The 16,483-nt window shown below is 38.0% G+C and overlaps 1 protein-coding gene across 3 annotated transcripts in view; it reads left to right on the top strand.

Moving 5' to 3' along the window:
* Positions 1 to 347: 347 nt before the first annotated feature.
* clocka (clock circadian regulator a) overlaps positions 348 to 16,483 on the top strand; it is a 28,192-nt gene continuing 12,056 nt past the window's right edge. Inside the window, exons 1-4 of one of the 3 annotated variants that reach the window (XM_008407461.2) lie at positions 348 to 496; positions 13,520 to 13,712; positions 13,805 to 13,896; positions 15,058 to 15,117. In XM_008407461.2, the coding sequence (XP_008405683.1) occupies positions 13,877 to 13,896; positions 15,058 to 15,117 (80 nt within the window). In that variant the 5' untranslated portion in view covers positions 348 to 496; positions 13,520 to 13,712; positions 13,805 to 13,876. The remainder of the gene's footprint in view (positions 497 to 13,519; positions 13,713 to 13,804; positions 13,897 to 15,057; positions 15,118 to 16,483) is intronic. The other 2 variants (XM_008407460.2, XM_008407462.2) reach the window with 2 other exon arrangements.

Genomic DNA, 16,483 nt, shown 5'->3' with positions numbered 1-16,483 from the left:
AAATGAATTATTAGAAGCTTGCATATATCCAGAAATAACAGAATCTACACGCAGTATGATAAAATATCTACTTTGTGCATTTTTGTCTGCTACAGAAATTTTTCACTGTGAATGGCGATGAGAAAGGAGGAGAGAGAAGGAAAGAAAGGGGAAAGAAAGTAATAAAGTAATAAAGAAAAAGAAACAAGAAAGAGAAATTAGCGAAATATTTTTTTAATTGTCTACAAATGGTTTCATTCAAAATCTCTCTAAAATTACAACTGATGTAATTTTAGAGAGATTGTGACGAAGGTGTAAGCAGTTTAATTAAAAGTGCATGCAGTGTGCCGGTGTTCGCAGAGGCGTGTGTGTGTTTTCTGGAGAACAGCGGCAGCCGGCAGGCCGTTTTGGCTCCAGTTCCAACTCCAGTCAGTCTGCCTCCTCAGTCTGCGCAGTCAACCGCCAGCAGCGCCACTGGGTGCAGGAATATCCCGATGAAAGACCGGACTCCACGGAGGTAAGTGTCACCGTTTTATCAACGAAGCTGCTCCGGGACCGCCGCTTCTATATCGACGGGCTCCACGTACACTTTTAGCAAGCTTGAGCGGACTAAAAAGAGAGAGTCCAGCTTGTTCCCGTTTAGAAGCGGAGACCGGCTGAAGGCCCGGTGACCCACATTCTTATCTAATGCTGCATGTTAGCCAGCTAGCTTCGGCTAAAACTGGGTTAACTGGCATACAGCACCTTTTGGCGTACTAGTTAAATGCAAGCAATATATTTCATGTTAAAGTTACTCGCCGCTTGTAAAAAGGTCTCTTTCACTATTTTACTTTAATATTATTTACTTGTGAGTGCCATTTATCGCAGTGTTATAAACTATGGAGCTATTGTTTTGTTGCTGTAAATGTCGTTAGCCGGTAAGCTAGGTGGCGACAGCAGCCTTCCAGCAGTCTCTTCCCGGTTTTGCCGGCCGGCTTCAGGGCATGGACGGATACTTTATCGGAAACTTTCATGCAGACCAGGCTTCAATTAGCTCTGCGACTACATAACCAGCAGTCCAGTTTAATAATATTTACATTTTACTCGGTTTTTACAGGCATGCCCGTTTCCCTTCACGTTAATTAATATACAGCTGCTTTGTTTTCTTTGCACCTAAAAGTCATAGGTTTTTCCAACAGACAGTAAATGATCACATTACTTTAGTCGCCAAGGCTATTTAACCTGTCAACGCAGCTGTTTCTTGTATGGTCCTTGATTTTAAAGATCCCCTGCTAATGAATGGGGGTATCCACGGCCGGTCCAAAACTATCTGGGTCCCCAAACAGGAGGGGACTTTCAACTACCATCAATTACCTCCACGTTACGAACATCCCCTTCATGTTACCCGTGTTAAAAGTTTATATGTCGAGCATAATTACTTTCATTTACAACTGAAAACTAATTGCTTGAATCTATTGGAAAGTGCACTATTTCAATACTAAAAATCAGAATTGTATCACCTTACTCAACAAATGACTCAAAACAAGAATGTCCACCAGTCTCTAAATGCATCAGTCGTGTTAATATACTTCAATTTATTTTTTGAGAACAATTAAAAGGTTACTGACAGATTGCTTTAATGAAGAAGTTCCCTATGCTGGTCCTCAGGTCCCATTGTCCTTCATGTTTTAGACACTTTTTGCTCCAGCATCCAGCGCACCTGAGTCAAATAACTTCATTAACATCTCCACATGTTATGAAGTGCTGCACAAGCCTATTAATCCCCCATTCATTTAAGTCAGGTGTGCGACAGCTTGGAAACATCTGAAACATACAGAATAGTGGCTCCTGAAGACCAAGATTGAGAACCATTGGTTAAGCCATAAATGTGGTTAATCTTGCAATTCCCTCCTTTTTTCTGTTGGATTCAAAACTCCATCAGAGAGCCTATAACCATCCATCCATTTTCTTTACACCGTTGTCCCTTAGTGGGGTCGGGAGGGTTGCTGGTGCCCATCTCCAGCTAACGTTCCGGGCAAGAGGCGGGGTACACCCTGGACAGGTTGCCAGTCTGTCACAGGGCAACACAGAGACACACAGCCATGCACACACACACTCACACCTAGGGACAATTTGGAGAGGCCAATTAACCTAACAGTCATGTTTTTGGACTGTGGGAGGAAACCGGAGTTCCCGGAGAAAACCCACGCATGCACAGGGAGAACATGCAAACTCCATGCAGAAAGACCGGGGCCGGGAATCAAACCCAGAACCTTCTTGCTGCAAGGCAACAACTCTACCAACTGCGCCAATGTGCAGCCAGAGAGCCTATAACATCTATTACAAATATTTTATTTGTTGTATCCCTTAAAAGGGAAAAAAAAAGGCAAAGTAGCTTAAAATCAAAATGAAAAAACAAAGGCTACCAGCCTGGAGCAGACTAATTGGTGGACGTATTAAATACTTAGAGAAATTGTTTAAAAAATTATCACATGACTTGTTTTCATTACCACTGTGTCACTGTCATAAAAACATTTCAAACCTTAATGCAACTGCTTAGTTTGCTTATATGTTGGGCCAGCACAGATTAAAAATAAAATGGGAGTAGAGAGAAATGACTCTTTTAATATAGAGTACTTTCAAATAAAGTATTAACCTTCAGAATATTGTTATAAATTGAGTTTGCAAATAGACTTTTAGTTTAACCATCCTAGTCATTCCTGTCTTGTATGCCCTCAAACTCTGAGAGGAATTTGTAGTGTGACAAGTACTTTAGCTGCAGAGAAATCCCTTTGTCACACGGAAGGGATTGTTTGTGTTAGGCTGACCTTTTCCTGAGAACTAAGGGAATCTTCTTGATCTCCAAGACATAACAAGTCTGGCTTAATAACTTTGTCAGCACTTATTTCTTCTCTGCTGAAGAAAACAGGGGGGAGGGCTCTTTTGCTTCTACATCAGCAATCCAGTGGTGAAAGAAGCTGTTTAAATAAATTAATACAATTTTATTTAAATCTGCCATGTTGTGTGTTGTGTCTTTTAACTTTCTAATTTTTGACACCATTTAAGCAGTTTAGATAAATTTTTCAATATCACATACAAAGTGGGTTCATATTTTCTCTAAAATATGTTTGGATCATTACTTCCAACAATGGACATTTGAAAAAAAAAATTTGTATCTTGACACTGAGGAGTTATTAATGGAAAAAAGCTTACTACAATGTTGGCAAAGGTCTTTTTATTTTATTTTTTTAACTGAGCAAATTTCTGTATCTCGTCAAGTAAACACTTAACTTAATGAAACCATTTTTGGACTGTTGTGTTTCAGCATTACTTTTTCACATTTTCAAGTAGTAATACTTTGTTCTGTTTTAAAAAAAGAAAAACACAAGCTACAATAGTAAAAACTTATTTCAAGTCTTAGGAGCCCCTGTGATTAAGCACCTAAAGGAATAATATACCGTATTTTCCGCACTATAAGGCACACCTAAAAACCTTCAATTTCCTCAAAAGCCGACAGTTCGCCTTATAATCCAGTGCGCCTTATATATGGACTGATATTGAGCCACAAAAGGTCCATCAACTACGGTAAGCAGCAGCCGACTTCATTTTCGCCTGTAGAAGAAGAAGCGTGCGGTGCATGCTGGGATAGTTGTCAGAACGCTGGTTTGTTAATAAAGTTTGACTGACCTATCTACCTACCGACCTGATAATCAGGTCGTCTGCAGGTCATTTAGGACCACGTTCTCCACGAACATGCTGTGTGCGAATGGAGAAGGGTGACCATCGTCCGGCCACGCCCCGGCCCAGTCGCGGAAGGCTCTCCTCGCCGACCCAAGTTGGACTGTTTTGTTGACATTCTTTATGTCAACAAAGTGGCTTTAGATATTCATCCGGGGTGCTTCGACTAGGGTTACCAAGGGACCAGCCCCTATACATTTAGAGCCTGGGGTGCGAGGGAAGAGAGACAGAGACTGCGGCGGCAGTGTGTCGGTTGGTCTGTGTTACCCAGAAAGCAGTTGGGCACAATATCACAACACCAACACCGTGAGTGAAACAATGACTGGGGCAGACTACTATATAAAGTACTCGGGGACCATTTCTCTATTATTACACATCCATATTTGTAGAGTACGGAACAAATTGCGTCCCGCATAGGTTCAATACGGGACGGGTGGCAACCGTAACTGCAGCGTCTATTCTATGCGCCTTATAATGCGGTGCGCCTTGTATATGAAAAAAGTTTTAAAATAGGCCATTCATTGAAGGTGTGCCTTATAATCCGGTGTGCCTTATAGTGCGGAAAATACGGTAAATGTTCTGGGTTTTCCCAAGTGTTTTATAAACCTGGCGGGCTTCCAGGCTGTACTTGTGCCCCCACCAGGCATTGCCTATATACATTGCCTATTTACTTAAGCATTATTAAAATGTTTGCATTTTTTAAGACTTTATTATTGGTGTCCAGGTGTTAATCTTCCAATCTTTCAATAGCAGATAATTATCAAGTGAAATTTTAATTTTTCCTGTCAACTTTAAACGTTTTTTAACTCAAAAACACGACGGGCCGCTGGATGAATCACCGCCCTGTCATCCAACCACCAGGCTTAGCAAGTTTTCTGGGAGAAACCTTGCAAAGTTTGGAAGCAGATTAGCTTTGAATGGATGTTATTCACACGTGTGAATCGGATGCTTCTGCATTTGCACTGCTGCAAAGGCCTCAAGATGACCCAGATGTTTTGGTTCTGATTCAGTTATCCGTCTACCCCTGCTCTGGTATATATAGCCCTTGAATAAAACTGACAACAATACTCTGTCATGAGATGAAGGAGTTGGCTAATAAACAAAATCCCACTGAATTGTGCTGCTGCTTGCAGGATGTGCTGTTGTGGAAGGAGTTTATTTCCAGAGACCCTCAGCCTGAGCTAATTAAGCTGTTTGAACTGCAATCTGTCAAGCGCTTGTGACAGAGTTGCTCTTCATCCATGTTTCATTGTGTTCTATTTTTGCTCCACAATCTGTCGTCGCGAAATTGATGAATATGAATCCGAGAGCGATGTTGCCTGAGTCACCAGAGCTCCAAATGTTTGGTCGTGAAATGAAGCAGGAAAATGGATCGGTGTTCTGTGATCGCGCATTATGCTGAAATAATGCGGACGATCGTGTTTAACTAGAATCGCCTCTCTGTTTCAGCTGTTGACAAGTTTTGCTTTCGCTATCCTCTCATAAAGTTCAGACAAAGACGGTTCCAATACTTTAATGTAAGCCTGTTGTAATAAATTAAAATGAGCATAATCATTTACTTTCTGATGATTAGTACATGTGTTGAAGGGCAATTTTTATTCATAGTTTTGATTGTGCGTGTGTCCTTTTTCGTTGTTTTTGGTTGTTGTTTATATATACATTTAAAATATCTTCCAGATCCAGTATTAAGTGTTCTATACAGAAGTAAAGTTTGTTTTTGAGATACATTATTATAATTATGTCATTATTATCAATAGATTACTTGAAAATAATCTAAAAACATACACTTTCCATTACAACAATAAATGTGTCATCCATCAAAATGTATTGTGACACGTCTACCTTTAAAGTATGTCAGAGTTGATCATTTATGCTTCAGGGTCACATGTCCTGCTTTAGAGCTGAATCATAAATCAATATCTTTCTGAAATAATGCAAAGTGCCTTTTAGAATAAAGTTTTAATGCCAGAAGCGAAACTAACTTAAAAAGCATTAGCTACACTTTCTGACAATGTTTTAGCAAAAGTCCATGCACTGTGCTTTCTTTGTGTTATAGCTACATTCATTCTAGCCAACAAAGTGAGCTTGACCTTGAACTTTGAGGCGTGACACTGATAACAGATCTTTTACATTGAACTTTATTCAAAATATTAATAAAAGGGCAGGAAAAAGTCAGCAGCGTTTTTGATAACAATGAATTTAAAAACAGACTTTTCCAGAGGTCGGATTGTGTGCGGACATTTTATTAATTTTTTTTACTCTTAATAGAAATTATTCCTCAGATGTCTATAATGCATCCCACCAAATGTCACCCTGATCTTGTCAATCCCAGTCAAGCGTTTGCTAACTTTTGCTCATATTGGTCAGATAAGTTTATGCAGCATTATTTATTTATTTGTATTAATTCGTAGGATTTCTTGTCTAACTGAGAGATATTAAACTTGAAGGGTGAAGGACGCAGACTTTTTGTGTTTACAGTAAACAACAATCACCTTTCGCCAGGGTGTGAGTCAATTTAAAGGGCTTTACATTTAAAGTTATTTTCATTCAGGCAAGAAGTTTTTCTGATGAGAAACAAAATGTTGAAAAGTATGATTTTTAGGAAGAAAAAAAAAAGACGTCAATAATCCTTTTCATGATCAGTGGGAAAGCCGCTACTGAGATCAAGCGCTTTTTATGATTCTCGATGAGCTTCCTGCACGTTTCCTCTGGTATTTATGACATCTCATCTTTTCCAATGAGCTCTTAAGTCTTTAAGAGTGGAATGCCTCTTTTCCATCACCCTAATCTTTAGCTTCCGTCATAAGATTTTCCTTCAAATTCAAGCCAGGACTTTGGACAATGTGTTTCTTTTACAGTTAAATGAAGTGGTTTTGAATACTTGAGCTCAACAGTCCCTGATCAGAAGAGATTTGATTAATTTATTTCAGTCTTCCTACATATCAGATTGGCTGCTTACCTTTTACAAAATGCTTGGTACAGGGAAGTCTTCTTCTTACTAGCTAAAACTTCAAGAGGAGCTGCTTTCAACAGCAGTAATCTCTGTACTTATGAGTAAATGTTAGTATTGTACTGTGAAATTAGTTTGTAATTTAAAATTTACAATTTAATAATAAAAGTAAAAAAAAACAAAAAACTTTCAGCTTGACTTAGCCTGGCTGAAAACTCAAAAATCTTTTCTTGGTCATTTTTTTCTGGTATTATTAAGCCGCATGTATTACAGTGTTTGTGAAGAAGATTTAAAGTTGGCTGTTTTTAGTGTAAGTGACAATGTCTCTAAAATAAAGTCGCATGAAGTGCAAAAATATGTAAAAAGCTATTTAAAAAAAAGTTTGTCAGGCTACTAAAAAAAGAGCTAGACTTCAGGTGGTGCTGGTCATTTTTGTCCTGCACATTTTATTCTTTTGCAGTTTTAGTTTGTGTGTGTCTTAAAGGTTCGTTGTATGGGCATTTTCTCGAGTTGGTGAAGAAGCTAGCTGATTTCACCAGACAACAGCAAGTTGTTCTGTTGTTTTGAGATTTAGGACTCCATCTGTCATGGGACATGATTTAGGTAATCTAATATCAGGCTACACGTTCTGTAATAAATACAAATTCGACCAAAGTGGAAATTTGCCACAAAACTGCAAAGTATGCATACTACATGAGGAGGATAATGATTCACATGGTGGCAGTCTGGGTAAATGTAGTACAAGTAAGACCCAATCAACCAGCACATCACCACGTTTCAAAAAATAATGGCCTAAGTCATTTTTTGCTAAAAATTATTTAGGCAAAAATAAATAAATAAAAAATGAATTGTGCCATTATTTTTGCAAGGTAATGACATGCGAACGTTTCCTAAGAGATCCACTGAGTCAACATACTGCTAAATTGGGCTAAAATGAAATATAGTTTGGTTATTGTTGCAAAAATTTGTTTGAACCGTTAAACATTCCAACTTTTCTTTTTTTACTCAATAATTACATTCTGACTATATTGATTAAATGTGAGTTAAAAAACGTTTAAAGTTGACAAGAAATTATAAAATATCACTTGATAATTATGTGTTATTGGAAGATTAACACCTGTACACCAACTATAAAGTCTTAAAAATGCAAAGATTAAATAAATAAGCAGTGTTTAGCCTGGTGGGGGCAGAAGTAAAGCCTGGTGGCCAGCCAGGCTTATAATACACTGAGGAGAACCCTGTAACAATATAAAAGCAATACAATACTAAGTTTAGAAAATACATGACTAGTTATAGTAAGTCGTAATTTAAAAATCAAAATTTTGTTTTTCCTTATGTCTTTTAAAAAAGTTTCCACAGTGACGGCAACAAATCATTTAAAGTATGAATGATGTTGACTTTAAGACGGAACACTGTGTAACACTACATGTTCTACTTTGAGCTGCAGTCTATAAACGGGTGAGTGTGAGCATGACCTGGAACCCTAATACACTGAGACTAATAAAATGTTGTTACGTGCTTTGTGGGAAACCACAGAGGAATATCTATTCACGCGGGGAAAATAAAGACGAAGGTGTTTATTGATTGAAAAGCTCCTCATGTTTACGCCGTACTGATTACTTCTCTGGTCGGGATCCGTCTGTGTTTGTCTGCTTTAGCTTGGTGGTTAAAAATGAAGTTTTATTCTGATTATAGTGTCATGTGGTCCTCAACCTGCAGTCATAATCGCCTCCCCCTCCCTGGAGCCTGTCATCTTTCTGAACCCCACTGACCTACTTGGCATCAGGATGAGGCCCCTGGCGGAGGCCCCCGCTCCTTGGAGACTGGCAGCCAGCAGCAGTCGAGGGGCGTTCGCCAGCCACCACTGCTGGCTCCTGAACCATTCTTGTCTGTGTGTTGCTGAGTCAAAACGTAAAACAAAGCCTGCTCTTGTATTTTGTGGAGGTGTGTGCAGTGAGTGTAAACACAGCTGGCTGCCCTGTGTTAACATGTAGGCTAGTGTCACAATTCAGCAGGACAGTGGGTAAAGTTGTGTATTTGTTTGCTCATAAAGCAAGAAAAAAAAGCCTTATCAAAGTATTGTTGGATGTATTCCCAAAGAGTGAGGGAATCACATCTTTAGTTATCTGGTTAAAATAGTGATATGTGGACTTGTAGAGATAATAGGGATAACCACATTAGTAAAGTATTGTATTAGTAAAATGTTTTCGTAATCGTGAATTCTCATGGTTAATTATCCATGTTAATTATCCATCCATCATCCATGTTAGGGCCTAATACAACTGTTTGGAGGAAGATGTTTATCAGCACGTGTCGGGTTTTTGCGTTTTAGGAGCTGGACTGTTTTTCAATTATTTCTGGGTTCACTGATGGTCCACAAAGCCCGGGTCTCGGGTATCGTCGAGTGACATTGATCATAGAGATGAGTTCCTGTGCTACTAAAAAAAACAGGTCTTTCTGAAATTCAACTTTTAACTTAAAAACATTCTATTTTTTTATTTCTTTTTTAGGTTTAAAAATTCAACAATTGATTTAATTAGACATTTAAAGTAATACTTTAATACTGCATCAAAATGTTTCTTGACTATGAAACAAATGCATACTGTAAATAAATTAGTTGGAAAGATGTAGCTACATAAAATGTTATGCTTTACAAAAAACGTATTTATGTCACTATTTAATTATTCATAGTAATGTGCTCAATATCACTGTATCCATCAGGCTGCCTTACAGAGTTGGTGACCAAAGCTAAAGCTGCTATAGATTATTTGTCTAAAGTGAAGTTATTGTAAAGGTTTATCCAATCAGATGCTACTGACTATTTGACAAACCAATTGTTTGATAGTTAATTTCAATTCTCAAAATCATGAAGTAATTTATTAAATCCTTAAATAACTAGTATACGTGACTTCAAATGCATTTTAGACATCTTCATCTATTTATAAATATGCATTTAATGAATTACTGACCAATTCCAATAGGGTTTAAATTTAATACCTTTATGTCCTGTTTAATTTTTGATACACGTTAACAATTATTTAATGATTTTGAAGTTACCTTTTGGCATTACAGATTTTTCTGAATATTGGAATTACATGAAAGACGCATCTCAATAACCCTCAAATGCTGATTTGTAAACAAAAGTGAAAATAATGTGGTGTTTTGGGAGAGAGCCGTTTTGAATTTTGAAAACATTTCTCATCTGTTAAAGTTATAACTTCTTTGTAATGTACGCCATTGACATTGACTCCACTTCCTCTTGCAGAGAAAGACACTTTGTAACAATATTGGTAAAAATGATTTGTTTCTACTAAAAGATGCAGAATGACTTGCTCCGTGTCCGAACAGAAGCATGTGTTTGCAGGACTTGTCCCAGTGTTTCACATCTAGTGACTCAAGTCGGTGACAGAGTGGATCCCTGCGTTCTGTTCATGTTTTTGTTGCATGACAGAGGGAGTATCAGCTGCAGAGGCATTCATCCATGATATTTTTACTCGGTTGCCGTGGTGTTGCCCGTTGGCACGGTTGCTGGCGCTGGGTGTGGTGCGGTGCGTGACGAGAGGCACCATAGATCCACTTCAGTGACTCATATCCTTAGAGCTCTGCTGCCCTAAATCGGAGCAGGCTTGCACACACCCACATATGCGCAAACACACTTGAAGCATCCCACATCGCTCTATAAGCACCAAAAAAAAAGGGACAAAAAAGATAAACCAGTCATTGTGTTTCAGGGTGATGAATACTTTACATTCTTCTCTTTATCTTGGAATCACTTGATCGTCGATGTGTTATCAGTCAGCACATCTACATCACTTACCTGACCATCTGCTAGTGGTGAGGCACCAGGAAGTCCTTTTGTATGTCGTACGGTTTTAACGACGGCACGCGATGCAGAATGCCTGAGGTACTCGCAAGGTAATGTGTTGCACTTCTAAGGCTTTTGTGTTGACAGCGTGCCAGGATTTTTTATTTATTTATTTTCTTTGCTGAAAAGTAGAAGGTGTTGCCTGTGGAGCTGTAATTAAGTTAGTTCGGAGGAGGAAGAGGAGGAGGAGGAAAGTAGGTCAATGGGCCAGCAGGTCAGTGAATCACAGATGACGTCATGGTTATACAAGCCTCGCTCTCCCGGTTGCACAACACTCACTTGGCAGTGAAGATATTGCTGTGAAAATGTTTTAACATTCACTTAATTTTTTCTCATAATGCTGATTTTATATAATTTTCCCACATGTGGTATTTTTCTGATTCCCCCCCCCCCCCCTAATCTCTTGTGATCTATAATCTTGACTCTGTGGAGTTGAGAGCAAACAGCTGCCTGCTTTTGTTTGTCAGGAGAACCGAAGTTTATAAAAAGCTTTTACTACCACTCTTCACTTCTTGTTATAGTTGTACTGAAGTGTAGTTGGCCATTTGTGTTGACAAAGCAGTTATCCGAGATAAGACTCTTGCGATCTGTGCCAAGAGTCATGGCGTGTGCAGTAAAATACCTCTGCATAGCTGAAGCTTGTGATTACGCACTTGCCTTCCCTTGTCACTTTTCCTTCTTTTACAGTGATCTGGAAAATTCCCTTATAGATTTATTTTGTTAGTACTTAAATGTTTCAGATCATCAAACACGGTTTCATGTCAGTTAAAGGATTAAGGGGGGGAAAAAATCCCCTCTTGTTAATTCATAAATTCACTTTTTAAATTTCACTTTCAAATTTAAACCTGCAAGGGTGTGAAACGATTTTTGATTTTATGAACTACTGCATGAAATCAAACATTTTAGTTTCTATTAAAGCAAGATAGAAAGTACTGTAGATGCTACATTTTATGTCCATTTATTAATTCAGCCAATCAAAATTTATTAGAATGGGGGAAAAAATATGTAAATTATTTGACTAGAAAAATAATCTTAAGAATCAGCTGGTATAACTTATCGTGACACATATCATCATTTAAACAGAAATACCACAAAATACATTGCTCATTGCTGTTTTCCTTTGTGATTACTTACTCTCACTGATTCTTGAACAAAAACATTTTATAATTAAAAATTGTTGAATGCTGTGAGAGTCAATTCAAGATTTTTTAAATATTTTTTTAAAAGCTAAAATGGTTCAAAAGTGGATTGTTGGGACTCTTCTGCAGCTTACTAATGCATAGTTGTTAAAAATCATTTCTTTTAGCCACAGCCTCCTCATGAGTCATGGACAGAATTAGTTCCTGCTATTAAAGCATTGCTCTGCAGATAAAAACATGGAGTAACCTAATGGCCAGCAGCCTGGTTGATGTATGAGTCATACATGTTTTTATTTCTGTGTCATGTATGGCCTCCATAAACTCATGGCTGCACTCTTGGTAAACTTCTCTGTTTTCCACCAACTTTTAAGGACCAACGTCACATCTTCTGCTTTTATACAAGAATTGCAATATATTGCTAATTTAGATTTAGGATTATTTTTGATTCAACAAAGAATTATGTTTTTCATAGGACATGACAGGCACCTCTTGAAAAATTATTAAACAATTTTAAAAATGATATTTTGTATGTTTCTCTTTACACTTGAATAAAAATAAAGGGTAACACTTTATTTGAAGGCCGGTGAATAAGACTGACATGACACTTTCATAAACATGACATAGCACCTGTCATGAACATGAATAAGCCTTTATGAATATTTATGACTGTTGTCATAAAGCGTCATTTGGTAAATTATGACACTTTTAATACAAAGTTGACATTATTCAAAATGTCTTTATGACAACTTGACATTAACCAAGAAATCATTACTAATATAAATTTGTTATAAAAGTATTGCTGATTGCACTTTAAAAATTATATAACTTTATATTATTAAAGGTGAAGTTTAAACAGTAATGATTTATTGTCTTTTTCACCCCCCTTCAAATAAAGTGTTACCAAATAAAGTCATGTTAAGCATTTATATATCTGAATAATCAGCAGAAAACTCTTTACTGACATTACACCAATCAAATGCTTTTAAATAATTGCTGACTAATTATCTGGTCAGCAATTATTTGCTGACCAAATAATTATTAAAGTGAAACAGCTGGAAAACACACAAAACTATTCATATACACATTTAAAATACTTCTCAATGCTTGGTGTAAACGCAACATGCAGAAATCGACAGGTTTTAGGTGTTTAGAAGGTCAAAGGTCAACCTAACATCTTGGTTGTCAACAGAAAACTGCTGCTTCTGTCAATCTAAAGAATTTCATACCAAGACCTACATTATGTTACTGCTCATACTATTCCCTTATGACGTAGAGCTGTAAAGTAAAAGCWCTGCTCAATATAATGTATATATTCTTGAAAATTATATATACATTTTTAATGCCATTTTTAATCAAATAGAAACTTTACTCAACTTTATGCCTCAAAAAAATCTCTTCCTCTATGAAAACTTGGATTGTTTTTGTAATATATTTTCCCTGATCGTGTTATTTTTGCTTGCTTTCATGGTAGCAACTCCATTCTCATATTACTTTCAAATATCTATTAACAAATATGAGGAAGTAGTAAGTCAGCCAGTGGAATTTTATTTGTTACTGCCTCTGTAAATCGGTAATGTTACAAACCCAACATTACTGATTGCTGCTGCGTTACAGCAAAAATTCATTAATCTTTGGGAGTCGAGTTAAGGTGTATTGCTGTAGCCTACACGTCATTTAATCAAGGTCTCAAATCATTCAGCTCGCTTTCAGAATTAATTTTAGTGTGAAACTGTTTATAAATTGCGTATATTTCTTCCAGTTGTCGCATTCAACCTTCTACTGTAATGTATCAGTGAAGGTAGATTGTCGCCAGCTGAGGTGTCCTGAAGCTCATACCTGATCCTCCGTTGTTCTCCGTTTGTCTCACAGACACAGATGTTGCTGCCATGTACAACACTTGCATCCAAAGGAGACCAGAAACCCATTTGACTGAAGACCTTTTACCAACTTTCAGCTCGCCTCCAAGACTCAAGTCCAACATCAACCGCTGCTGCAGCCCACCCACCGAGATCCTCCACTCATCCAGACACACTTGCCTCTCGCACGACTGGCTTTATTTTTGGTGAGGATTGGATTCTGCTTTGCCTAACCGTGCTATATTTCCTAATGGTTTTGGTGTTTAAAAGGTTATTTCTCTCTCATTTTGTTTTAAAGGTTCATTCACAAATGTCTACCTCACGATTAAAAGACTACACGCCGAATCTGCAACCCTGAACAGGTTACAAAATGACCTCAAGCATTAACCGGTGAGATGGATATTCTATACATTTGTTTCTTTACTAATGAGCAGTCCAGACATGGTACACTGTGGCGTCACAAACTGGATTTTAGAACTCCTTATTATGATCTAAATAAGGGAGAAAAATAATTGGAAGGAACAAGTTGGCACTTGGTAAAAGTTAAAGCTACACGTTATATTGAATCATCAATGCGGTATCGTCGCCAAGGGAGGGGAGAGGATGAAACTCTAGATGTCTGCAGTACTGCAGTTTCAAACTGTGCCAACTCGAACAGATGAAAACACGTCAAGTTCTTCAAAAAATATTTTATTTCCCTGTTGATTATATAAAAATATGCTGATTTTCCCAGCTGGTGTTACAGATAGTTGCCTCCTAAACCGTACTGAGATCCACATGCTTTTTGTGTCATCAGAATACCTGATTGTGACTTAAGTGTTTATCTGTGTCGAATGATTACTGAGCTGATTCATTTTACAAAAAATCTTTTTGTGCTGCAGGCTTTGTGGATGGCTTGTATCAACTTTGTGCTGTGTAGCTCTCTTCTAGTTATTAGTAAAAAAAACAAGTGTTTAAATCTAATCATTTTGTTCATAAACTCTGATCTCCACCTGCCTTGTGAAGATGAGTATTTTTTCTACTTATGTATTTTTTGTCATTAATGCGTGTAATTCTCAGACATATTCAGTTATCCTATATCTACAGTGGAAAACTAAAATCTTATTAATGATGATACTTTTGCGTTGTTGTGCCTCCACTGTAATTTAAAGGGGGTGCACCGATAAATCGGTTGGTTGATAAATTGGCCCAGACTTCCTTAATTTTGGGAGCTCTGCTGATCGTCCACCAATCTTACACATCTTAGCTGAGGTCTGAAAGTCAGCCACTGCTGTCAGCCACCGTCCCCCGTAGCTCTACCATGAGAGACTGCTGACTCACAGACCCGCCCAGCAGGTCACGTCTCTCCGTGAACGGTTAAAAAAAATGTCTCCACTATGTTACCAACTTAGAAACTTTGTTATATTTAGCAACGTTTTTGACAAAAAAAATCTGCAGGTCTGGCTTTTGAAAGATCGGAGATCGACCGGAAAACCTCAATCGGTGCGCCCCTTCTTGTTATGTAGGTTCCTGTTGTTTGTAAATAGTGCTGTTTTGTTGTCCTCTGTTTAGAGATGACAGCAGCATTTTTGATGGGTTAATGGAAGAAGATGAAAAGGACAAAGCCAAACGGTAATAACCTCTATCACAACAGGGTTTCCCCCAGTGTATTATAAGCCTGGCGGGCCGCCAGGCTATACTTGCCCTCTCCCCTGCCAGGCTAAGCGTTGCTTGTTTTTTTTTGTTTTTTTTTATTTAAAAAAAAGGGTAACAACTGGCCTCACTTTGGGGTCAGAAACATGTCCAAAACAAAAGAGCACTNATATATATATATTGTCTGAGTGATTCACTGGTTGAATCGTTCCTGAAAGATCGGTTTATAGATGATGCATTGAACAGGGCAGGAAGCGAACCAATCACACCACTGGCACCTCAGCGCATTGGGTGCCTAGCGGGCTGCCGGCATTTGATCTCTGAAGTTTACCTTGGCGCAGATCACGCGCGCCTGATTTCACTCAAACGGGACACAGGCTTACACGTATAGACATTTATATCAACATCCTGTGAGGACTCGGGTTTTTTGGAGAATTCTTCATCAAGGTATGAGTCAAGTTTAAAAGCCACCACATTAGCTCTTCTTAGCCCAATGAGAACCGCTAATGTAACCCATAGCTGTGCTTCTCGAGGTGCACGTTGAGCGTGCTCTGTGCAGTGAGGATGATATATCTTTGTGAACAAAGAATTATGTGCGACATATGTGTCTATATCCGAACACGCTGCCCAGCGTGTGGCTCTGTGTCTGTGCTGATAAAGTTTATGTATGTGTTCCTTGGTTACCTGGTGCATTAGTGTATGTCTTCCAATAACTATGTTATTGGAAGACGATAACTATGTTATGTCTTCCAATAACATAGTTATTGGAAGACATACAATAACTCAATGATTACTGAGCTCAAATGAATCAGCTCAGTAATCATTCAACAGGACATATTTTACATGTCCTGTTAACTTAAAATCCTTTAATACAAAAACACGGTGGACCGCCTCAGCACCCCGACAATTGGGCTTAGCAAGTTTTCTGGGGGAAACCCTGGACTCACTATAGTTGCCTCAGCCTTCTGTTGGAGAGGGGTCACCCTTTTTTTAAAATTTATTTATTTATTTTAACAATAAAATTGCTATCACAATTTTGAACTTAAAAGCATAGCGGTTAAAGAAAAGAAACATAGCTAAGTACAGAGAACAATAAACATAAAGTGTTTTGGCGACCTTGCTCAAACACGATTGACATTTCATAAATACATCGGCATACTAAAGATTGGAAGGGCATTGCCTAAAACTATCTTGCTTGTGTAAAAACATTTTAGTTTACAAAAATAAAATAAATGGCACCACGAAAATAGTGGAATAGCCCACACCTATCTTTGCTACATGTGAATAGGCCTGTCGCGATAAACGATAAATCAATTAATCGCACGATAAATTAAACCTATCGACC

Source organism: Poecilia reticulata, linkage group LG4 (genome assembly GCF_000633615.1).
Source record: "Poecilia reticulata strain Guanapo linkage group LG4, Guppy_female_1.0+MT, whole genome shotgun sequence".
NCBI lineage: Eukaryota > Metazoa > Chordata > Actinopteri > Cyprinodontiformes > Poeciliidae > Poecilia > Poecilia reticulata.
Note: the sequence above shows the minus strand (reverse complement) of the source record. Positions and strands in the feature narration are given on the sequence as shown.